This window comes from Mauremys reevesii, linkage group 8 (genome assembly GCF_016161935.1).
Source record: "Mauremys reevesii isolate NIE-2019 linkage group 8, ASM1616193v1, whole genome shotgun sequence".
NCBI classification, from domain to species: Eukaryota; Metazoa; Chordata; order Testudines; family Geoemydidae; genus Mauremys; species Mauremys reevesii.
In genome coordinates, this window is record NC_052630.1 from 49,315,018 (window position 1) to 49,338,974 (window position 23,957).

The 23,957-nt window shown below is 44.6% G+C and overlaps 1 protein-coding gene across 5 annotated transcripts; it reads left to right on the forward strand.

Annotated features, from left to right (window-relative positions):
* Positions 1-64: 64 nt before the first annotated feature.
* LOC120370380 (calcyclin binding protein) lies at positions 65-22,768 on the forward strand. 5 transcript variants are annotated; one of them, XM_039484980.1, is made up of 8 exons: positions 79-218; positions 9,439-9,569; positions 11,773-11,846; positions 12,159-12,354; positions 15,193-15,289; positions 15,819-15,918; positions 18,433-18,527; positions 21,390-22,768. In XM_039484980.1, exons 4-8 carry the CDS (start codon positions 12,231-12,233, stop codon positions 21,547-21,549), a joined length of 576 nt encoding a protein of 191 aa, XP_039340914.1. In that variant the 5' UTR covers positions 79-218; positions 9,439-9,569; positions 11,773-11,846; positions 12,159-12,230; the 3' UTR covers positions 21,550-22,768. The 5 variants fall into 5 exon arrangements, with proteins under 5 accessions (XP_039340913.1, XP_039340914.1, XP_039340912.1 ...); XM_039484978.1 differs by lacking the exons at positions 9,439-9,569; positions 11,773-11,846 and adding an exon at positions 1,888-1,986 and having other exon boundaries at positions 117-218; XM_039484979.1 differs by lacking the exons at positions 9,439-9,569; positions 11,773-11,846 and having other exon boundaries at positions 65-218.
* The last annotated feature ends 1,189 nt before the right edge of the window (positions 22,769-23,957 follow it).

Sequence of the window (23,957 nt, forward strand, 5' to 3'; positions counted from 1 at the left end):
GTGGTTTATGTGGCGCTGGTCGCTAAGGGGCGTGGTCCCGGCTCCTGATCCGAGGCTGAAGCCTGGGATCGTTACTAGGGGGCGTGGCGGACGGGGGCTCCGGAAAGTTCCGAAGGGGCGGGGCGGGAACAGCCTCCGCTGCGGCTGTGTCAGTGTCCGGCTGTCCCTCCCCCCAGATCGGGCGCAGCATCCCTGACATGGCGTCTGCGCGGGAGGAGGTGAGGGGCGCCTGGGGATGCCAGGGAGTGGGTCTTGGGGGACGTTGTAGTGCCCGGGGGCTGCGGGGCAAAGTGCACAGAGCCCAGTGGGGGCGGGGGGGTTGCAGGGAATGTGGGGCCACACAGAGCCCAGTGGAGGGCCGGTAGGGGCAGGTCTTGCTCCTGCCTTCGGGCCAGCTGGTTGGGCTCCGTTACCCCTGCCTGGAAGCGTGGCCCCCCTGGGCCCCAGCCTGCCCCGCCCCCGCTCCAGGTGCGCGGGCAGCTCCCTGCGCCCGCCCGGGCGCGCACACGCGAGTTCTGGGAGTGCCACACCCCATAGTTCTCTCCTGCGAGCACAAGAAATATGGCAAATGAGTGGCCCCCTCCCGGCCCTCTGAGCTGCTGGGCACTCAGCCCTGCTGGCCCTCCCGCCTGCCTGGCTGAGCTGCTTCCTGTGTCATTAGGCCTTACCATGTGCTCTCTGAGCTGCCGTTTTAAATGGAAGGGTCTGGCCCTGTCCCTGTCCCTGTCCCTGTCCCCACGGGAGTCAGTGTTCCTCCCACCTTCCCCTTACTGCCCCTGCAGCTGCTGGTCCTTCCCTGCTGCAGCTACTCAGGCTGCCTGCTCCATCCCAGGGGGAGGAGAAGAAAGTACCTCTGGCTGCCATTGCTCCCAGTGCCTGCCCTTCTTCCCTGCCTGGCCGTGGGAGCCCCATAGAGATCAGCTAGGAGCTCTGCCTCCAAAGGGAGTGCTTTGGAAAGGCTGGCTCTCCTCTCCCACAGAGGAAATGGAGGAGACGCTCCATGAGTCTGCTCCAGCCAGGGTACACATTAGCTTGTTCTAGCTGCCTGTGGTCCAGATGGTACATATTGAGTTGGGGAACATCCTTCATGGCACCTGCACTGGGGTGTGAAGAAGGAAGCATAGGACTGGCTATGCTGACTCTACACCAGGGGCTGGTAAACTTTTTGCCCTGAGGGCCACATCCAGGTATGGAAATTGTATAGCAGGCTCCAGCTGGGGGTGCAGGCTCTGGGGTGGGCTGGGGGGTGCAGGAGGGGGCTTTGGGCTAGGACTGAGGGGTTCAGAGGGGGTAAGGGGGATCAGGGCTGGGGCAGGAGGGGGTCAGGGATGCAGGCTCAGGATGGTGCTTACCTCAAGCAGCTCCCAGAAGCAGCAGCATGTTCTCTCTCTGGCTCCTACGTGGTGGGGCAGCCAGGTGGCTCTGCGCTGCCCTGTCCAGAAGTACCACCCCTAAAGTTCCTATTGGCCATGGTTCCCAACCAGTGGGAGCTGTGTGAGTGGCACTTGGGGTGGGGGCAGCATGTGAGCCAGAGGAGGGACATGCCACTGCTTCCGGGAGCTGCATGGAGCTGGGCAAGCCCCCGACCCCATTCACTGGTGGGAACTTGAGGGCTGGATTAAAACATCTGGCAGGCTGGATGTGGCCCCTGGGCCATAGTTTGCCCACCCCTGCTCTACATGCATTAAGGTAAGTTCAATATCTTACAACCTTTCAAAGCTAGAAAATGGAACTTTGTGCCATTAGAAGGGGGGAAATTTCAGCTTTTTCCAGAGGAGGACACAGTGGAATGTAATGGTTGTAACTGCTCTGAAGACAAAAGGCATTGTATTAGTGCTTTACTAAAGTTGTATTAACCCATTGCCCTTTAACCCTCCACCTGTCCAGCTTCCCACAGATACTTAGCAGCTCATCACCCCCATGGGAAGGGTCCTCACCCCATCCTCCTCTCCTCTGAGTGCTGCAAAAAGAATGGAGGAACAAAAGGTGTAATTACTTATCTGTAATTCAGTTTCTGTGAAAGTATTGTCTTGCACACGTCTCACTTCTGGCCTCTGCTCTCTGGCATCAAACAAGTAGAATTCCCTACTCTAAAGATGTTTTTTCTAGGCCCATAGGGATAGTTGTAGCAGGTTACTGGCTTAACTATACTGGTCCAGTTATACTTACCCTGTTGATGATCCAAAACTGAATGATGGGATGGGATGGGGGTGACTCTAGGAGGCAAGAGTCCTACTGGGCTCCCCGACTTTGGAAAGAGGATCCGCCAGACAGAACAAAGCAGGATTCCTCCCTAGAGGCAGAGTCCAAGCAATAGTTCTTTGTAAATGTATGGAGTGAAGAGCAAGCAGGAAAGGCTGTTTTGCATAAGTCTAAAACAGAAACATACTTGAAGCATCCAGTAGTCCTGCTTTTCTTTGTCTCAAACAGAATGAAACTGAAGATTAAGTTTTAGGCCAGCCAGGCCATGGCAACCTGAAATGCAGTCAGCCATTTAGACATGGTCCTCCAAATGACGATGTTGTGTAAGGAATTGATATCAAAACAATGTCCATGGCTTAGCTATAGTCAGTATCTTTTTGCAGCACAGACACTTCTTGAAGACACTGAATAGTCTTCCCCTTTCTACCCAGTTGAGCAGGCGGGGGCAAGACTGAACAATATGCTAAGAAGATGAAGAAAGAAAGCACATAGTTTTGGCTTTGAACTCAAAACACCTTGAGCTGAAGGTTGGTATGATGCCTTCTGCATGTGCCCAAAATAAAGGGCCAGACCATTGCACCAACATTCTTTAAGGCCCAGCAGCCTTTTGGATAGAGTGGATTTGATTTAATCAGGATTTAAATCACTAGTCAGGAAGACTCAATTTAATCATGGATTTGTACATAAAAGTGCATTTGTGTTGGTTATAAACTTAATACATACTCTTCACAACTCAGAGATGTAGGTTTCATTTTTAGAAGGTACACACTATACATTTTAAAAGTGATGTTCCTTTCATCATCTTCAACGCAGCTTCCTCCTGAGAAGGAATACTTCTCATGATGTTGTTTCATTCAGGCAACCAGGCCTTGCATTTCTTTGTTACACTGTTTGCGTTTTGCATGCATGCCTGTCCTACCCACAAGTAGAGGAACTTCATTAAAATATTCCCAAACTGGGTCTCTTTTACAACCTGCTGCCGTTATAGGTTTTCCCTTCCAGTGAGAGAATGGTATGGTAGATCTCAAATCAATGAAGGCTACGGTCAGAAAGACCTCAAGACTTCTGGAATATGCTGCTCAAACAGTTTCACTTTTGTTTCTACTACCTGTCCCTCCCTGCTCACCTTTATCTCCAGACTTCTTCTCCTTGTCCAGATCTGTTCAGCCCCCAACAATCTTCTATTCATTGAATGTTTTGAAACTTTGCACTTTTAGAGAGAGGTAAGGAATTGACTCTGTGTACACAAATTTGCAGAGGGACAATAAGCTTCAGGTCTATTATTTCTCACCTCTGTATATTATTTAAAAACATGTTTGCTGTTAACAAGTATGTTATCTCTGGAGACACAAATCCACAGTTTGAGAACTGCAGAACTAAGCATCTCTGATGGTGTCTTCTAGACCAGCGGTCCCTAATGCGGTGCGCCCGCGGGGGCATCTAAATGCGCCTGCGTCCTGGCCGGCGGTCGAGCATCTGCTGAAATGCTGTCGAAATTCGGCGGCGAGGCCTCTCGATGACATCGCTTGTCGGCGGCAAGCGATGTCATCAAGAGGCATTGCCGCTGAAATTCGGTGGCATTTCAGCAGATGCTCGACCACTGCCACGGGCCAGATGAAAAGGTTGGGGACCACTGTTCTAGACTGAGCACTGAGTCTCATTGGGTAGATAGAAAGTTTAACCTAAATCTATACAGAAGCCCCTGGAACTCCATAAGATTGGGTCCCTAATCCATGAACTATTGGAACTCATTTACAAAACATTTTCTTAAACATGACATGAATATATTGTCTCATACTATGGAATTAATAATCCCTCTTTAGATGGATTTTTATTTAAAATTGATTTTTTTAATAAAATGCTTTGAGGAAAAAAAACTTAATTTTAAAAACAAACTACTCATTTTTATCCACCCTGCTTTTGGAACTGCTGGGCCTGTAGTGGCCCAAAGGTCACGGGACCACCAAAATATAAAGGGCTGAACATAATCTGACTAGAAGGCAAAGAGAAGTAACTGGAGCAGTCATAGCCAGGATGTGCTGAAGAGCCAGAGCCACGCAAGTGTGACATGGGATCCTTTTTTAAGGCTGTCAAGCAATTAAAAATTAACCATGTGATTAATCACACTGTTAAACAATAGAATACCATTTATTTAAATATTTTGATGTTTTCTACATTTTCAAATATATTGGTTTCAGTTACAACACAGAATACAAAGTGTTACAGTGCTCACTTTAGTTTTGATTACAAATATTTGTGCCGTAAAAAAGAACGTATTTTTCAGTTCACCTAATACAAGTACTGTAATGCAATCTATCATGAAAGTTGAACTTACAAATGTAGAATTAAGTACAAAAAATGACTGCATTCAAAACCAAAACAAAGTCCACTCAGCCAATCGCTCAGACAAACACATTTGTTTACATTTGCAGGAGATAATGCCCGCTTCTTGTTTAAAATGTCACCTGAAAGTGAGAACAGACATTCGCATGGCACTGTTGTAGCCAGTGTTGCAAGATATTTATGTGCCAGATGCGCTAAAGTTTCATATGTCCTTCCATCTTCAACCACCATTCCAGAGGACGTGCATCCATGCTGATGATGGGTTCTGCTCGATAATGATCCAAAGCGGTGCAGACCGACGTATATTCAGTTTCATCATCTGAGTCAGATACCACCAGCAGAAGGTTGATTTTCTTTTTGATGGTTCGGGTGCTGTAATTTCTGCATTGGAGCGTTGCTCTTTTAAGACATCTGAAAGGATGCTCCACATGCTGTCCTGATCAGATTTTGGAAGGCACCTCAGATTCTTAAACCTTGGGTTGAGTGCTGTAGCTATCTTTAGAAAGCTCATATTAGTACCTTCTTTGCATTTTGCAAATCTGCAGTGAAAGTGTTCTTAAAACGAACACCATGTGCTGGGTCATCATCTGAGACTGCTATAACATGGAAATACATGGCAGAATGTAGGTAAAACAGAGCAGAAGACAACTATTCTCCCCCAAAGAGTTCAATCAACACCTTGTTTTTTTTTTTTCATACTAGTATCATCAGCATGGAATCATGTCCTCTGGAATAGTGGCCAAAGCATGAAAGGGCATACGAGTGTTTAGCATATCTGACACGTAAATAGCTTGCAATGCTGGCTACAAAAGTGCCATGTGAACGCCTGTTCTCATTTTCAGGTGACATTGTAAATAAGAAGCTGGCAGCATTATCTCCTGTAAATGTAAACAAATTTGTTTCTCTTAGTGATTGGCTGAACAAGAAGTAGGACTGAGTGGACTTGTAGGTGCTAAAGTTGTACATTGTTTTGTTTTTGAGTGCAGTTATAGAACAACAAAAATCTACATTTGTAAGTTGCACTTTCATGATAAAGAGATTGTACTACGGTACTTGTATGAGATGAATTGACATACTATTTCTTTTGTTTCATTTTTACAGTGCAAATATTTGTAATAAAAATATAAAGTGAGCACAGTACACTTTGTATTCTGTGTTGCAATGGAAATCAATATATTTGAAAATGTATCCAAAACATCCAAAATATTTAATAAATTTCAATTGGTATTCTATTAAGTGTGATTAAAACTGCGATTAATCAGTTTTAAATTTGAGTTAATTACGAGTTATCCACAATTAATTGACAGCCCTAGTTTTTTTTTTAATTAGTCGGTTGAGGTGTCAGGATTAAAAGCTACAATCTAAAACAATAGATTTGCTATTTGATAAATGTTAATATTGGAATGGAATTTAATTAGGATAACCCCTTCTTTATTGAGTCTGGGGAATGCTAGCTTACTAACTTCAGTGCCATGTTCTTTTCAAGGTTATTTTTATCTTGAATGCTACTGTTCAGATCAGGATACTTAAGCTATGTCTACACTGCTCATGTTCCAACGGCTTGGCTGTGCTGCCACAGCTACCCCATTGTAAGGTACATAGCGTAGCCATTCTTTGTTGCCAGGAGAGAGCTCTCCTGACATCAAAATAAAACCACCTCTCTTGCCGACGTAGCGCTGTCCACACCGGCGCTTTTTGTCATTAGAACTTTTGTCGTTTGGGGGAGTGTGTTTTTTTCCACACCTAGAGTGACAAAAGTTTTAATGACGAAATGCAGTGTAGACATAGCCTTAGTTGTTCTTAACTAGTCAATAAGTTTATTCCTAAAGAACCACATAGGTTTGTAATCTACAGTGTTATTGAGTTTGGATATATAATATTCTAGCCATGTACTGAATACAACATACTGTCTTGCAAGCAGTTGATATAGAACAGCATTGAGGCCAAGCACTTATACTACTGAACAACAGGAATCACTGAGATTTCTTATTACACTTCCCACCAGGCATCATTAGTTCTTTAGTCTCTCTAGTGCATTTATTGCACTTTAAGTAATTTTCCAAAAGGGATACCCTTGTCTTAAGGCACTCTTATGAATATGGTTCCTGTTCTTTCCAGTGTTTGGTTTGAATTGGACAAGTTGAAAACATCAAAAGGAATTGCTAAAAGTTATTGTTTGAGGTTCTCTTAGGCCAGTGTGCTTGGACTTACAAAGGAGAAACATACATCTAGCATTCCTTAGTTAAAATCCAAAATATGGTTATTTGAGGTCTCACTAGAAAGTGTAGATTCACCATGAGAGCTTTCAGTTACTTACATTAAAAAACAAAGCAAAACTACTATCTCTGGAGTGAGTCTCACCACTTCTCAGTTTCGTTAACTTGGATAGGGGAGTCTCTTCATGGGGTTAGTCCAAGCGTCAGTAGCACTTCTGAATTTTGCAGCTTTTGTGAATTCAGCAAAACGGTGGGGTCCCACATGGTGACCTCAGTCTATATATGCTGTTTCAGGGTTCATCGGGGGCCAGGCAGGGCTTATGCACATGTAATTCTTATTTCTGTTGTCCATTTGCCAGATAGGCTCTTGGATTTCAGTTTCTCTGTTGTTGCCATTGATATCCAGTAGATGGCATCAGTGTAACATTTCTTTGATACTTTTCTTAATGGAGGCTTTTTTCATTCATTTCAAGGTCTATATTTCAGTAATTTTCTGTATTATCCAGGCTGTTATTTGGAATTTCCCCATTAAGCAATGTATTTTAATATGTCAAGGCTATATACAGGTGGTTATCTTTCAGTATTTTTTTCTTTCTTGTACCATACAATTCATACCCCTTCTATAGTGTCACTATCACTTAGAGAAACAAAATTCCATATAATTTCTGTCACTCACTGCTGGAGTGCATGGTGTTGCGTCTCTCTCCGCATCTGGCACCCTCTGCTGACAGCTGCTGTAGTGGTCAGTCTCTTTGTGTGACTTGGCCCTCCAGCTGGGTCACGATTTAGACCACTCCTTCCAGGGAAACAAAGTCCAAAAGAAAACAGTCTAATGCCCTCACAAAAGGATCATCTGCCCCATTTCTGGGCCTCATGGTTTTCATGCTCTTCTCTCTGGGCTTTCCATTGATTCTCTCTTTCTGAGGGGTCTCTCCCTTGGAATCCCCATAAAAAAATCCCACATTACAAATTAAAACCAATTTCTGCCCTCTTTGAGCTTGACCTCATCTCTATTGCTCTGTTCCTGAACTGAGCACCTTCCTGGTCTTTCCCCTGGTAGTCCAAATCCTGTCCTTTTATCAGGGCTTACCACTGGAGTCTGCTGCACTCCCAGAGCCTGCTTAGTTAGTCCCGCTCCTGGCCTCTTGCCAGACTTCCCCACATAGGAAAGGATCCCAGGGCACATGCTTGCTTGCTTGCTTTCTCTCTCTTAGTTTTCCCCTCATAATCTCTCTACTCCCAGAGTTCTTCACTTTATACACACAACTCCTTTCTGCTGTCAACTTCCTGCCTTTATAATTGCTCCTCCCCAGCTGGGCTTCATTCTCAGTTAAGCCTAGCCCACTCGCCAGGTGCAGGCTGGTATATAAATTGGCTTCTCTTTCAAAGCCTCTGAGGGGTACATACCCTATCACAGTTTCTTTAAATTTAGTGGACACAGTCCATACATTCTTTGATTATATTTAATACCTTTCATTTCACTAGAAAAAGAAACATTGTGAAGGAACAAGTTAACCTCATAGAGAGAGTGAGTGCCTTTGAGTCATCAAGCAGACAAATATAAAACTTTTAATTTGGGGTGAAGGCTAGTTGGTTTGGCTTTCTTGGCATAGCAGGCAGTTTGTCACAATTGATCTTTGGTTTTTACTGGGGTTGACTAACAAGTTATTTCTAGTCAGCTTACCTCCTATATAGTTTCTATATTCATCTATGGTTCTTGATTAACAGATAGGAGGAGGAGGAGATAGAGCACTTTGAACAGGACATGAGAGAGTTATTCTTGTCTCTCTCCCTAGCTCTACGAAAAGAGGTAGGAGTCACTGCTTTGAGTAGCTGGAAGACTTTTCCAGGGGAATGTGTATTTCAGCTTAATTGGTGGTCCTCGGGCAAATGTCCCATGTGTTGGATGGGCATATTGATTTCTATTGTCTTTAGTTCTAAGTGGAAGCTAAAATTCTGGAATATGCTTTGGGGTGATTAGTTGCAATCTTAGTTGTCATGGAGAAAAACTACTTGTCTGCATTTTAAGATCTGATCCTTCAGAAGCTACCAGTAATAGAACAGTTGCTGTGTGTCCAACTGGAAAAATCTGTCAGTTTTCCCCCTTCTATTGGCACAAAGTTCCAGTTTCTACCTTGGAAATGTATGGTATTGGACTACTATGTTGCTGGTCCAAGACTGAATACTGTCTGTCTTGTATCTTAAAGCAGTGTAACTTTTGCAGGGGAATTTCACATCTGAGAAGTGGTTAGAACTGAGGAAACACTTCTCCAGTAGGTTGATTTTTAAGGCTGCTGTTTGAAAGTGCTCAGGTGGTTAAATAAAAGTGTCCCAAGAAACATTTAGTGGGCAGAGTGCAGGTGAGATGGACAGAAATGCAGGATAAATAGTTACCATATGTTTCTGAAATTTATCATGGGGATATCACTATCATCTCTCTGTGTGTATTCATTTTTTTCTTTAATAAATTAAGTAGTTAAATAAGGTAAAAATCTTAAATGAAACAAACTGTGCCACAAGAATCTCTCTGGATAGAAATTCCATGGATAGTAGGACTATATTACTGACCACCTGACCAGGATGGTGACAGTGACTGTGAAATGCTACACAAGCAGAAAGATCAATAACAGTGGGTGTTTTCAGCTATCCTCATTTGACTGGGTAAATATCATTTCAGGGAGTGATGCAGAGATAACATATCTAGGCACCATAAATGACTGTCTAGAGGAGCAGCTACTCCTGGAACCCACAGGGAGAGAGACAATTGTAGATTTAGTCCTAAGTGAAGCACAGGATCTGGTCCAAGAGGTAATTATAGTTAAAGCAGTTGGTAATAGTGACCATAATGTAATTACATTTAACATCCTTGTAGGTGGGATAATACCAAAAATACCACTATAGGAACATTTAACTTCTAAAAGGGAAACTACACAAAAATGAGAACTCTTGTTAGTTGGAAATTAAAAGGTGTTGTCACAAGAGATAAATGCCTGCAAGTGGCAAGGGGACTATTTTTAAAAACACCATAAAAGACGCTCATCCTAAATGTATACCCCAAATCAGAGAAAACAATAAAAGGACCAAAAGAATTGCCACCAAAAAGGCATCCTTTAAAATTTGGAAGTCAAAACCTACTGAGAATAATAGGAAGGAGCACAAACTCTGGCAGGTTAAATATAATAAGGGAGGCCAAGAAAGAGTTTGAAAAGCAACTTGTTAAAGACACAAAAACTAACAGTAAGAATTTTTTTACGCACATCAGAGGAAGGAAGCCTGCCAAATAGGCAGTGGGGGCATGAAATGACAAAGGTGCTAAAGTAATTATTTGCATGGGTCTTCACTGCAAAGGATGTGGGGGAGGTACCCACATCAAAGCTATTCTTTTTGGGTGACAAATGTGGAGTAGTGTCCCACATTGATGTGCCAATGGAAAAGGTTTTAGAACAAATTGATAAATTTAACAGTAACAAGTCACCAGGACCAGGTGGTATTCTCCCGAGAGTTCTGAAGGAGCTCAAATATGAAATTGCAGAACTACTAACGGTCATCTGTAACCTACCATTCACACAAGCCTTTGTACCACATGACTGGAAGGTAGCTAATGTAACTCCAATTTTTAAAAAAGGCTCCAGAGGTGATCCTGGCAATTACAGGCCAGTCAGGCTATCTTCAGTACTGGGCAAATTGATAGGCACTATAGTAAAGAACAGAATTATCAATCACATAGATTAATGCAATTTGTTGGGCAAGAGTCAACATGGCTTTTGTAAAAGGAAGTCATGACTTCATCAGTCTATTAGAATTCTTTGAGGGTGTCAAGAAAGCACGTGTGGACAAGGGTGATTTTCAGAAAGCCTTTGACAAGGTCCCTTACCAAAGACTTTTAAGTAAAGTAAGTAGTCATGGGATATTCATTGATCAGTAACTGGTTAAAAGACCTGAAACAAAGCATAGAAATAAACTGTCACTTTTCATAATGAATAGAGATTAACAGCATGGCCCCCTAAAGATCTGTTCTGGAACCTGTGCTGTTTAACATATTCGTTAATGATACGTTAAATGGAGTGAACAGTGAAATGGCAAAGTTTGCAAATGATACAACATTATTGAAGATAGTAAAGTCCAAAGCTGATTGCAAAGAATTACAGGGGAATCTCACAAAACTGAGTGACTAGGCAACAAAATGGCAGATGAACTGTACATACAAAATTATGGGGTCTAAATTGGTTGTTACTACTCAAAAAAGAGATCTTAAGAGTCATTGTGGATATTTCTCTGAAAACTTCTGCTCAATGCCTAGCAGCAGTTAAAAAATGCTAACAGGATGTCAGGAACTATTAACTGATAGAAAATATCATTATGCTACTATATAAACCACTATATAAACCCATGATGCACTCATATCTTGAATACTGTGTCCAGTTCAGAACTGAAAAAGGTTCAGAGAAGGACAACAAAAATGATCAATGATATGGAACATCTTCCATAAGAGGATCTAAGAGGATTAGGGCTCTTCAGCTTCAAAAAGAGACAATTAAGCGGGGATATGATAGAGATCTATAAAATCATGACTGGTGTGGAAAAGTGAATAGAGGAGTATTATTTACTCTTTCATCCAATACAAAAACCAGGGGTCACCCAATGAAATTAATAGGCAGCCTGTTTAATACAAACAAGAGGAAATACTTCTTCATGTAATAAACAATTAACCTGTGGAACTGGTTGCCATGGGATTTTGTGATGACCAAAAGTATAACCGGGTTCAAAAAATAATTAGATAAGTTCATGGAGGATAGTCCATCTATGGCTATTAGCCAAGATGGTCAGGGATGTAATCCCATGCTTGGGGAGACCCTAAACGAGAAGACATGGGTGGATCCCTCCAAATTGCCCAATCCTGTATGCTGTGGTATTGGCCGCTGTCAGAGACAGGATATTAGGCTTGATGAACCATTGGTCTGATCCAGTGTGGGAGCTCATATGTTCTTCTTATTTATTATTTGTATCATAGCACCTAGGAGTCCAAGTCCTGGACCAGAATCCTGTTATGCTAGTACAAACACAGAAGAAAAAGTCTCTGCCTCAATGAGTAAAAACATCTGGAGTTTTTAGAGAGAAAATGCAAGCTAAACATTGGGAGAAATTTGCAGACTGTTGAATAGGAAAGTGGCAATATTCTTGTTGCTTTGCAATATTTAATATTAGACTGGACAAAGCACTATAGGTAGCAGTCCTACATTGGCCCCAGGGTGTGGGGTTGGGATGGACAAGACCCGTTCAGTCATATAATCCATCTCCAGTTTCTGTGACTGAGATAAGTGAATGGGCTCAGCAGTAAACCTCAGATAAAGAGGCACGTGTTTAATGTACATATATGATCTCAATTCTTAAACCCAGCTAGAAAAAGATTTGGAAGAGGTGAAAGAGCTCCTGAAAAAAGCCACAAGAAAAAGAACTCATGATGTCTTGATGGCAGAAAAGTACAAGCTAGAGATGGAAATCAAGAACCAGCCACCACCCAAGCTAAAAGAAGATACTATGGAGGAAGAGAAACCACCAGCTGGGGGATACACAGTGAAAATCAACAGTTATGGTAGGATTGCTCTTCCATCCCCACTTCCTGCAGAGCTGTGTGTGACCAGAGTCCCAGGCAGCCACACTGAGTTTACTTAATTAGGGCAAACTGCAGAATGGGGCAGACAATCCCCAAAGCTGGTGGTCATTCCAATACTTAGATCCACCAAGCTAGCCACAAAATAGCTTCTATAATACCTTACTGGTCACCCAGAAGACAAAACACAGTTCCCTTAAAGCAACCCAGCCTTGGTCTTTCACCCAGACTGCCAAGTCAAATATGAAAGTTCTACCAATCTCAAAGGTTACACATTACCTCTCAGGTTAATGAATATTTCAGATCTTACCCAAATACATGCTTAGCCAATTCTTATTAACTAAACTAAAATTTATTTAAAAAGAAAAGAGAGAGTATTTGTTAAAAGCTCATTATACCTACAGACATGAGTACAGTTCTAAGATCAGTGCCATAGTAGAGATGGTGAGCTTTAGTGTTGCAAAGAGTTCTTGGATAAGGCTTGAAACAGTGATGGCATAAACTGCTAACTGGTTAAGTCTCTGGTTGCTCCCAAATCATTGGAAGGTCCTCAGTCCCTTGGTTAGAATGCTCCCATTCATATAAGTCCAGAGATCAGAGCAGGAAAGAGGCAAAATTGGGATGTTTCCAGGGCCTTTGATCGTTTTTGCCATATGGAGGAAAATCCATTGTTTCAAACAAAGCCCTCCGCACAGTTTGTGGAAAAATACAGGTAACAAGATGGAATTTAGGGTCATGATTTAGTCACATGCCCTTGCATGCTTTGCTGAGTTATAGCAGAGGCCATTACCCATACTCTAGTTAGAACGATCACATGAAAGTCCATCAGGTGTGGATAGGGTTGCCAGGCATCCAGTTTTCAACCAGAAGCCTGGTCAAAATGGGACCCTGGCAACTCCGGTCAGCACAGCTGACCAGGCCACTAAAAGTCCAGTTGGCTGCAGCAGCCAGGGCCGTGCGGTTCCCAGAAACTGCTGGCATGTCCCTCCAACTCCTTGGCACAGGCACTGCCCTGAGCGCTGGCTCCACAGCTCCTATTGAAGCTCCCAGAGCCCCATGGCTGCCCCCACTCCCCAACCCCCTGCCCCAGCCCTGAGCTGCTTTCAGCACCCAAACTCCCTCCCAGAGCCTGCACCCCAACCCTCTGCCCTAGCCCAGAGCCCCCACTCGCACTCTGAACCCCTCATTTCTGGCCCACACCCCCAGCCCAGAGCCTGTATCCCCTCCCACAACCCAACCCCTGCCCTAGCCTGGTGAAAATGAGCAAGGGTGCAGGGGAGAGAGGAGGGGGAGTGGAGTGAGCAAGTGTGGGGCAGAGGGGCAGGACAAGAATGTTCTGTTTTCTGCAATAAGAAAGTTGGCAACCCTAGGTGTGGATAGGCGTCTTCCATGGGCCATTGTGATGAGCCATTCAACTTGAATAGTCCCTTCACAATGTGCTGGCTAGATACCTTGTGGGTAGTACCCAGAAGCAAACACATTTGAAATACAGGTATAGAGCCAGTATTCACAACTTTAGATATAAAAATGATGCATGCATACAAATAGGATAATCATATTAAGCAAATCATAACTTTTCCATAGACCCCTTACATGACATACTTTGTACAAGATTTGTTGCAATTATATAACAGTGGTAGCAACTATGATTAAAATATGACCATGTGAATCATATAACATCACATTAAGATTAATGATGTAAAAGGAACAGAGCATTAGTGCCAACTGGTGGTTAACTGGTTAACTCAGTTTGTCACTCGTACTCCCCTTGTGTGTGTGTGTGTTTAAATTACAAGGATGATAATTGCCCAATATGGGCATTGTGTTTTAAAGGTGAGAAGGGTTAAGGGATCCCAAGAGCAAAAATAAGCCTCCATCCCTGCTTTATCTGAGGAGGAGCCCCTTTCCTGGCACCAGCAGGAGATCCGTCAGGCTAGGTAGCCTAGCAGCTACCACTGGGGGGCATTGAGAGCCTCTTCAGGTTTAGCTGCAGTGTGTGGGGAGGGTGGCAGATTTACGCAGTCCCAAATCTTCCAGCATTAATGGGGAGGGGATTACTGGTCCCTGTCCTGCACACTCCTGACCCCTCCCAATACTTGGCCGATATGAGGGAAAGAGCCAGGTGCTCTTCACTTTCAATCCAGGCAAAAGGTGCAGGGAGTGTCCAACATGCTGATCTATGGAGATAGTGCCCACAGTCCAGTACCCTGCCCCAATTGAATGGAGTACTGGGTGAAAGTGGGCATCAAAGTAGGAGGCCAGAAGAGATGCAGCCAAACCTGCCACTCGGCTCTGATCCTGCCTACCCCTTTCCGCTAAGTCAGGCAGAGGTGCCTTGCTTCTCCCTGCTGTGGTAGAGTTGCTCTTTGATGCACTATGGGGACCAGGGGAGCAGAGCCCCAAAGGGCATGCCTGGCCTCCCCTCTTCCATTCCACCCTTCTTTGAGCAGCTAATGGCTTCCCTCTGCAGGGCTGGCTTTATGACCCACGGGGCCCGATTGGAAAACTTGGCAGCGGTCTGGGGCTTGGGGGGGGTGGGGGGGGAGGGGTCCACTCCGGGTCTTCCGCGGCACCGAAGGACCCCCTGCTGCCGAAATGCCGCCGAAGACCCCTGGAGCGGGGCCCCCTTACGCGCGGGGCCCAATTCGGGGGAATCGGCATAAAGCCGGCCCTGGCCCTCTGAAGGCAGTTTTAATATTGTATGGCCTATAGTGGAAGGCATGCTCTCTTTTGGGGTTGCTATTGTTGTTTCAGAGGAACACCAGTCATGAGCAGGCAGAGGAAGGCTGGAAGAAACGTATCTAATTTTCTCCCTTGCAGGTTGGGATCAGTCGGATAAGTTTGTGAAGATTTACATCACTTTAAATGGAGTGCAGCAGCTTCCAGCTGAGAATGTGCAGGTCCACTTTACAGAGAGGTGAGTCCAGACTGTTGCTATGCTGTACCAGGAAGAGCATATTGGAAGAGCTGTACCTGAGATTCAGAGGCCTGTTGTATTGAGTCCCTTTCTGGGTTACTTTGGCACATGCATATGTAGCTGTATTCAGAGGATCTCAAAGCATTTTACTAATGCTAATTAAGCCGTAAAACACTGTCGTAAGGGATGTGTTATTAGCCCCATTTTATGAGTGACAAAACTGAAACACTGAGACGTTAAGTGATTTACCCAAGGTCCCACAGTAAGAGCCATAAAAAGAAATCTGATCAGGACTTCTGACTTGTAGTTCCTTGTAACCTTTAGACAATAGTCCTTTCAAGGAATCTTCCAATATTGCAACAAGTAGGGAATTGGAAAGTGCTGGACAAACAACAAAAGTTTGTGGGTTTAGTTTCCCAAGGAGTGGGGCTGTATCCCTCTCTTGTTAAGGGTCAGTTTGCATATTGTGTATGATAGGGAAGTAAAGTGTGTGCATTCATTACACACTTCCTTTCTTTCTCCATTCTAGGTCATTTGATCTGCTAGTGAAGAATCTCAATGGCAAGAATTACTCCATGACATTCAATAACCTTCTGAAACCCATCTCTGTGGAATGCAGCTCAAGGAAGGTCTGTGTATCTTATCTTTGGAGGTACTTGTATAGACCCCCTTACCATCTGAGTCATCTTAGCCCGATTCAGTAGAATCCTCCAATTTAGCCTTATAGGATTGCTCTAACCTCAAACTTTCTCTCTTGCTTTCTCCAGCCTCTAATGGGAATTGTAATGGTGACTTTCACGTATTCTGTGGCTGCAGAATTGTGTGCCAGATTGATCCATGCTTTTATTTTAAAACATCAAGGGACAGATTTTTGTAGGTATAGAGGTTCCTAAAGATGCAGACAGATGCTTAGTGGGATTTTCAAAAGTGCCTAAACACCTTTGATGGTCTGGGCCCTAACTTCCACTGAAATCAATAGGCGTTAAGCACCCAAACTGCTTAGGTGCTTTTGAAAATCCTGTTAAGTGTTTCTGTGCATCTTTAGGCTCCTAAATATCCCCGTATCTAGCCCTTATGGTTGCAAAGAAAAATTTTCCAAACATGAAGAGAGGGCTTGTCTACACAAACACTTAGTTCGTGGCAAGCGGGAGTGTGAATTTACCCCGTGCTAGCCTGCTATGCACTACCTGTCCATATGGACCCTGCTGAGGTGCACTAAGAATTTGTTAGTGTGCTTTGATATCTCCTGAACAAACTCTTAATGTGCCTCAGCAGGGTCCAAATGGACACCTAGTACACTGCAGGCTAGTGCGGAGTAGGTTCACGCCCCAGCTTTCTTTGCCACAAACAAAATATTTAGGTAGACAAGCCCAGAAAGTAAATAGATGCCTGAATCTGTACACAGCCTGAAACAAGAGCTGAGCTGCCCATTTATCTCATTGGGATGTTGGCTTTGAAGTTGAATGATAGAAAATGTTGTTAACTATTCCAGCGCTAATTATCTTAACTTCCAGCTAGTGTGCCTATCTGCAGACCCAAATCACCTCTCATTCCTATGTGCCAAAAGCCACATATGCCCCATACTCAACTGCCAACATTTACAGCTTCCCCAAATGACATATATAGGGTGACCAGATAGCAAGTGTGAAAAATCAGGACAGGGGCTGGGAGGTAATAAGCACCTATATAAGACAAACCCCCCAGTATCGGTACCGTCCCTTTAAAATCAGGACACCTGGTCATCCTAAACCTATAGGTTCTCAATCTATTTACCATTGTGGGCCGTATCCAATACTACTTCTATGGCCCTAAGGATGTCACATGGTCTCAGATCTGTGCTGATTGGGCCCCAAGCAGCCCACAGGTTGAGAACACTGTCCTAGACATATATAACTTAAAAATGTGGGTTGTGGTCCACAGTTCTGTAGGGCAGTGTAAAATAAATTGAATTTAACATCAGCTTAAATAATGTGGATACTCTATAGAGATATTCATTTTTCATATTGTATTGAATTAAAAAACAGGTTTTTATTGATCTGAAGCAGAATGCAGGGGTCTGATTACAGAATTTAGGTCAAAGTTACAGCTGAGTACACAGGGTCTTGCTTGTAATTCACTGGGGTGCTGCACTGAGGCTTGGTGATGTCTTCAGACTAGCTTTTTATCCCTGAAGATATGGGTACAAATAGAGTTACCCCTGATTTCAATGTTATCATTACTGGACTCTTAGACCATTTATCCTCATCACAAAATACTGGAATAGCAAAGGGAGTTGCAGATCAGATTAGAAGTGGGCTGTGGGTCTGAAGTGGAAAAGCAGAGGCTGTTGAGAGTCTAGACTGAGGTGCATTGTGTGCCTCTGTAGGTTCTTTTGAGTCCTTAAGCCATACTCTTGAAAACATAAGCTGAGTCCTTGTGTTCGAGTAAAAAGTGCAGAGGTGGACTGGCTGGAGTCATAAGCTGGGCTGTACTACTAGCACAGACCACAGCAGATAATGTCTGCTAATTCCAGGTGGTGCTGAGTAGTGCTAGAAGTTAGGTGGGTGGTGTGCCTGAGTTTCAGGGATCAGAAAGTTCGTATCTGATCATTGATTCTGAGACAGTCCTTAGAAAAGCTCATACTAATCCTTTTCCCCAGATTTCCACTGGGGTGTAATATTTTTGAACCACCACAGAAAGAAAGTAGGTATTGGATCTTTAACGTTGATTGGTGTCTAGTCCCTCTGACCAGGTAAAAAGGCCATTGACCAGACAGACCACAATGTTTTCAGGATCTCAAGTATTGTGGGCCAGTCTGCTCCTGCATTGGGAGTGTATTTTGGAATTCATAGAATACTTTCTGTCTCCCTTTAATACTGACTGCTGTTAGACATGACTGTGTCCCTTTTAGAGTGTTCAAAACAAAGTAACCCTTAGTGCCCCAGAGCCAAATACTTGATATAGATATAAAAATATGCCCCATATAAGAAAAAACTAGCCCAGACAGCAACTCTCTGAGAAAGGTATGAGCATCCAGCAATAGAATAATACCAGAAACTGTTCTGCTACTTTAATTATTGTGGATGCAACGAGTATCGCCTACAATAAGTATCCTTAATTCACATCTTACCATCAGATTTTTTTTTCTTTGCCCCCCTTTACAGATCAAGACGGATATGATCCTTGTATTATGTAGGAAGAAACGGGAGGAAAAATGGGATTGCCTGACTCAGGTGGAAAAAGAGAGCAAGGAGAAAGAGTGAGTGTCCCCCCTTTCACTCCACCCCTAACAAAATTGCATTAGTCACCAACGAAAGCAGATGTGTACTTGACTTTAACGTCTCTAGTCTACAAAATGAGAATTGTTGGTCCAAGGGCCAAGCGTTTAAGCTGCTTTACATCCTGAGAATTATTTCATAACTGTTTTCGTGATTTTAGTAATCAGCTGATCTGGGGATTCCTTTGGCACTAAAGATTAGTGCACTGGGAAGGAATTTGCACTGAGTTGCTAAAATCCTTCCGCCTTCTACTGCTTGAATGCTTCAGGTGGGATACACCTGGTACATCCTTTAAATGATTTTAATAGGATGTTGGTGAATGGTGCAGCACAGGAAGTTTAGAGAACTGTGGTGAAGACTAGCAATGAGAGGCTTCAAGTTAACTGTTCATCAAGCCACATGGTCCTATCTTGGAGGCTGTATTTCTGAATAGCTGCTCTAATTGGGACTAAATGCTCTTAGAGGCTTTTTCCCTGCAGGGGGTAATGGAGTGTTTTCCACATCTCTGTTGATGGCTTGAGGCTCTTTATGTCCCTCCTTTGTAGCTCCGTTCTGCAATCTTTTAAGGAGGAATAAAACAGGAGCCTGTCAGCTTTGCCAGCAAATCTTCTGAGGGCTCATGGGTAGAGATTGGGCTATCTGAAACATTAGAATTCTGATCAAAACTACCTTCTTTCTGCATCCATATCTCATAATTCGTTAGCAGTTTATTGCTTCCTTCTGGTGCATGCTGCACAAGGGACTGGGTACTGGTCATTGAACATATGTCTCCTGCAATGCAGTATTTTACCACTAAGCCAGCCCTACAAAGGTCTGCACTGACTCCCTGTTCAAGGTGTTAGTAACAATATATAATTGGCCTGCTACACCCAGGGTTGTGAGTTCAATCCTTGAGGGGGCCACTTAGGGATCTGGGGCAAAAATCAGTACTTGGTCCTGCTAGTGAAGCAGGGGGCTGGACTCAATGACCTTTCAAGGTCCCTTCCAGTTCTAGGAGATTGGTATATCTCCAATTTATTATTATTTTATTATTATTTAAAGTTGCAGGACCCAGCCACTTTGTAGATCACCTGGGACAATCTTGCTGTCACACTCTAGGGCAGCAGTTCTCAACAGGGGGTCCATGAACCCTTTCAGGGGGGCCCTGGGGCTAAAACCCAGAGCCAGGTTCCCAGCACCTCTAGAGGGGCTGAAGCAGGGAGCTGCAGGTTTAGTGCCCCAATCCCTGGAACCCCGAGTGGGGCTGAAACCAGGAGCAGCTGGGCTGAATTCCCAAACCCCAACACTCCGCACGGGGCAGAAGCCCTGAGCCCATGGGCAGAGTTGGAGGGACATGGAGATGTTCCCTCCCCCCAATCCCGAAGCTACAGTGCAAGAACAGGGCAGTCCCGGGGCAGCTCCACACACACCCCTTCCTCCACCTCCTCTCACCATCCACTGGTCAGGTTGGAGGCAGGAGGCCACAGCTGGGCAGTGCAGGAAAGCTGCTGCTTTCTGGCTGGTACCATGGAGCAGGCAGCTGCAGCATTCCCTTGTCTCCTGCTGATGCAGTGGGTTGAAGCTGCAGGGGAGCCCTCCCAGCACACAGCCACTAGCTATCCCCCTCCCAGCAAACAGGCCCTAGCTACCCTTCTGCCCACACACAGCCCCTAGCTACCTCTCTGCCCGCATACAGCCGCTAGCTACCCCTCTCCCTGCTGTTGAGCTGCTCTCAAACTTTTTGAGCTGAGCTCTCCTCTTCCCCCCCCTCCCCCCCTTGAGTTATAATTTTTGGTTGTGCCCACTCCCCCCCCGCCCAACCCAGACAGGCGGGTGACCTGCTGAGGTGAGTCGGGGTGGAGGTGGCAATTCCTCCCCGGACAGTCCCGTGCAGAGGTGGCTCCAGCCCCACTGGCCCCTGCCCATCCAAAATAGAAGTCAAACTACAGTAATTCCTCACTTAACGTTTTAGTTATGTTCCTGAAAAATGTGATTTTAAGCAAAACAAAATTAAGGGAATCCAGTTTCCCCATAAGAATTAATGTAAATGGTGGGGGTTAGGTTCCAGGGAAATTTTTTTCACCAGACAAACTATATATAATATACACACGCGCGTGCACACAGTAAAAGTTTTAATCAAACAATTTAATACTGTACATAGCAATGATGATTGTGAAGCTTGGTTGAGGTGGTGAAGTCAGAGGGTGGGATATTTCCCAGGAATGCCTTACTGCTAAATGATGAACTAGCGCTCGGCTGAGCCCTCAAGGGTTACCACATTGTTGTTAATGTAGACTCACACTCTACAAGGCAGCAGGAATGGAGGGAGGGGAGGCAGCATGGCAGACAGAGACAAAGACACACACCCTGTGTGTGAGAGAGATGCGCATTGCCCCTTTAAGTATGCTGACACCACTCTCGGGAAGTTGAGACAGCAGCTGCGGCCAGCATATGTGTCCCCACCCTGCTCTACATGGAGAAGGGGTAAGCGGGGGAGGGGGATGCCCCCCTCTTCCTCCCTGCACAGCAAGCAGGAGGCTCCTGGGAGCAGCTCCAAGGCAGAGGGCAGGAGCAGCACGTGGCAGGGCGGGTGAGACAGCTCCAACATGATGTTTTTTTATTTTCCACTTAGTCTAGACAATGCCCTCTTTCTCTTTTTGAAGATGCCAAGCTCAGAGGACTCAGCTTGAGACTCCATAACACCCTTTCCCAAAACCCAAGGCAAAATTCTACATAATTCTTACACAAAAAAAATGGCAAAACATTTAAAGTTTGGCAGAGAATTGTTACAAATGACTGAGGCTCCTAGGCATTATGATAATACAGTGATAAGCTTGTTTCATGCATATCCACCTGTCTTACAGGAAAGCCTCTTATGACACCTCAGACCCTGGTGAGGGGCTGATGAACCTTCTGAAAAAGATGTATGCAGAGGGAGATGATGAAATGAAAAGAACCATTAACAAGGCCTGGGTTGAAAGCAGAGAGAAACAAGGCAAAGGGGATATGCCATTAGATATTTGAAACTACTCCAAAGGCTGCCTTGACATGGACCTTCCATATGGGACTTTTGCTGTGCTGCAGAGATCAGTTCTACAAGTGCATTGTTTACACAACCTTCTTCCAAGCAAAGACACTTACCTGTTTTCCATTTCAGGTTGGAGAAAATATTTAAATAAAATACACTTATAAAGCATTTCTTTCCATCAAGTGGTTTCCTCTTCCCTGAGGAGTAGGAAATATTTGTATCTCTTCCCTCCCCTTCCCCCTAAGAGCTTTTTATTGTTCTGCTCATCCGAAATGTCTGTAAAGCTGATAATTATGCAAACGTAAAAAGAAAAATCCTAAGCTATTGTGTGCTAGTCAACGTGTCACTTGGTTGCCTTCGGCTATTTAGTTCCTAGCCCTAATGGGGCAAAAATCAGCTCAAGTGACTTTCTACATGCAGGAAGCAGGAGAAACTATCAAACAAACCTCAAAAGGACAGACGTGTCTAAATTGCTGAAGCCAGCTTAATTATAGGTGTGGAATCTGCAGCTTCGACTCTAGTTACTAGCTTACTGCGCTGGAAAGTAGCTCTTGCCTGCCATTCTTTACAAAAGGGCAATGGCAAGAACCCTATAGAAAGCATGCTGAGCAGATACCTGTTGCTAGTCAAGAGACTTGCTTAAGTGCACCCAGGAAAAGCTGAATGTGACAAGCTTACCCAGCATCTGCCTGTGGCAGGCAATCCACCCATTTTTCCAACCACCTCCCCAAAATGCAGGAGCCACGGCTGAGTAACAGCAGTGCAGTTAGTAGCCATAGAAAGGAAAGATGCAAGAACGTTTGGACTAGCACAAGGCAGAAGCGTAACTACTCTCGACCCTTTGTAAAGTTCTTGATCATTGACAGGAAGGTTCTGTACCAAACTAATGAATTACTAAGTTGCTATAGGCATGACCGCCTTTCTTTAAAAAAGGTGGTGCTGTCTACTAGAGTACAGTACAACTGTTGACTTCCTCCCACCCTACTTTGAGATGGTTAGGAGCCTACAGGTCAACAGAACTAAGCCTTAGCCCCCAGGTTGGTTAATGTGGAATTCATTGTAGCTTCCTGTATTAGCAACAGGAAGCTGCTCAACCATTGCTGCTATAAAAAAGGAGCCTCTGCAGGCTTGGCAACTGGCAGAATATGGGTAAAAGGTAGGATTGAACACATGCTCCTCCCAGCAATGTGAAGGAATCACAGAATAGGAAGGGGGCAGGGATCCTGTGCAAACTCCTTGAATGTGGGGGTGTTACCTGTCAGCTCTATGTTCTTGGGGAACCAGGGCACAGTACCCAGTCTGTCTCACAAATGACCTTCCCCACCCCACAGCCTTTGCTTGAACCAAAGCTGATCAGAAGGACTTACAAAAAGGAATGAAAAGGCAGTAGGAGACACACCTAAACCTCGGGACAAGGGTGCCAGGAGTAAGGAACCTCCCTTAGCCTCATTTGTATCAAAGATGGGATAGGGAGGCATCGCTGTTAGCATACAGAATAGAGAAGAGAGATTCCAAGGCAAGAACTGCATGGAACTCTGGGACCAGAAAAGCAGGGAAGCACCGCATGAGGGGGGAATCGCTGCTCTAGATGTTAATAAACCCGCCTGCCCACACCAAGCTCAGTAGTTATCAGACCAATTCTAGTAATAAATCCTTCATTGGTATCCAAAATAGGAAAGCTCCCTAATTGCATTGTGAGCTCCCTCCAAGGACCACCACCCATAGCCAGGAATGATCAGGTCCTATTGTCTAGCCTGAACAAAACTTTAGTGTACTCCCTTGAGCCATCAGTTCACCCATAAACAAATCTAGTGTGTTGTTTCCCTACAAAAACCCCTACCTGTGCTCAAGTGTTCTGATGCCTGGATCCAAAATCAGCATCAGTTCCATTGGGACGTCATCTTCTCTTGACTGCATGTGCTGGGGGGCTCTGCCTGTCTCCAGCAGGACACTCAGCTACCACCACCACCTGGAACCCCCAATCGATTCAAGCTTCACAGAGTGGTGAGAACCCATGTCTCTCTCTAGGTATATCCTATCTAAACCTGACGTTTATAATCAAATTTAAGTTAGATTTAATATTATAACTCTTATTTGTTTGGCTCCCCTATGGTTATTACCTGGCAATAAATAACTTTCATGGTTACGCTGTTTGCTTCTCTCTCCCCCCTCCCCCGTGGATGTTTTTTGGCTTCCTCATTTGCCCTGCAGCAACGCTCCTCGTACCTAAGCTAAAGATCCCTGCAGCGCCCAAAAATCCTGTGGGGTTTGCTCATCAAGTGGGTTACTACCAGAACAATTGTAACATGGAAGTGGGGCTAGGGACATGCTGAACCTGGGACATATGAGGGTAGCAGCTGGATGGGATGTTTGTCCACTGCTATGCGTGCTCAGCCCATAACAT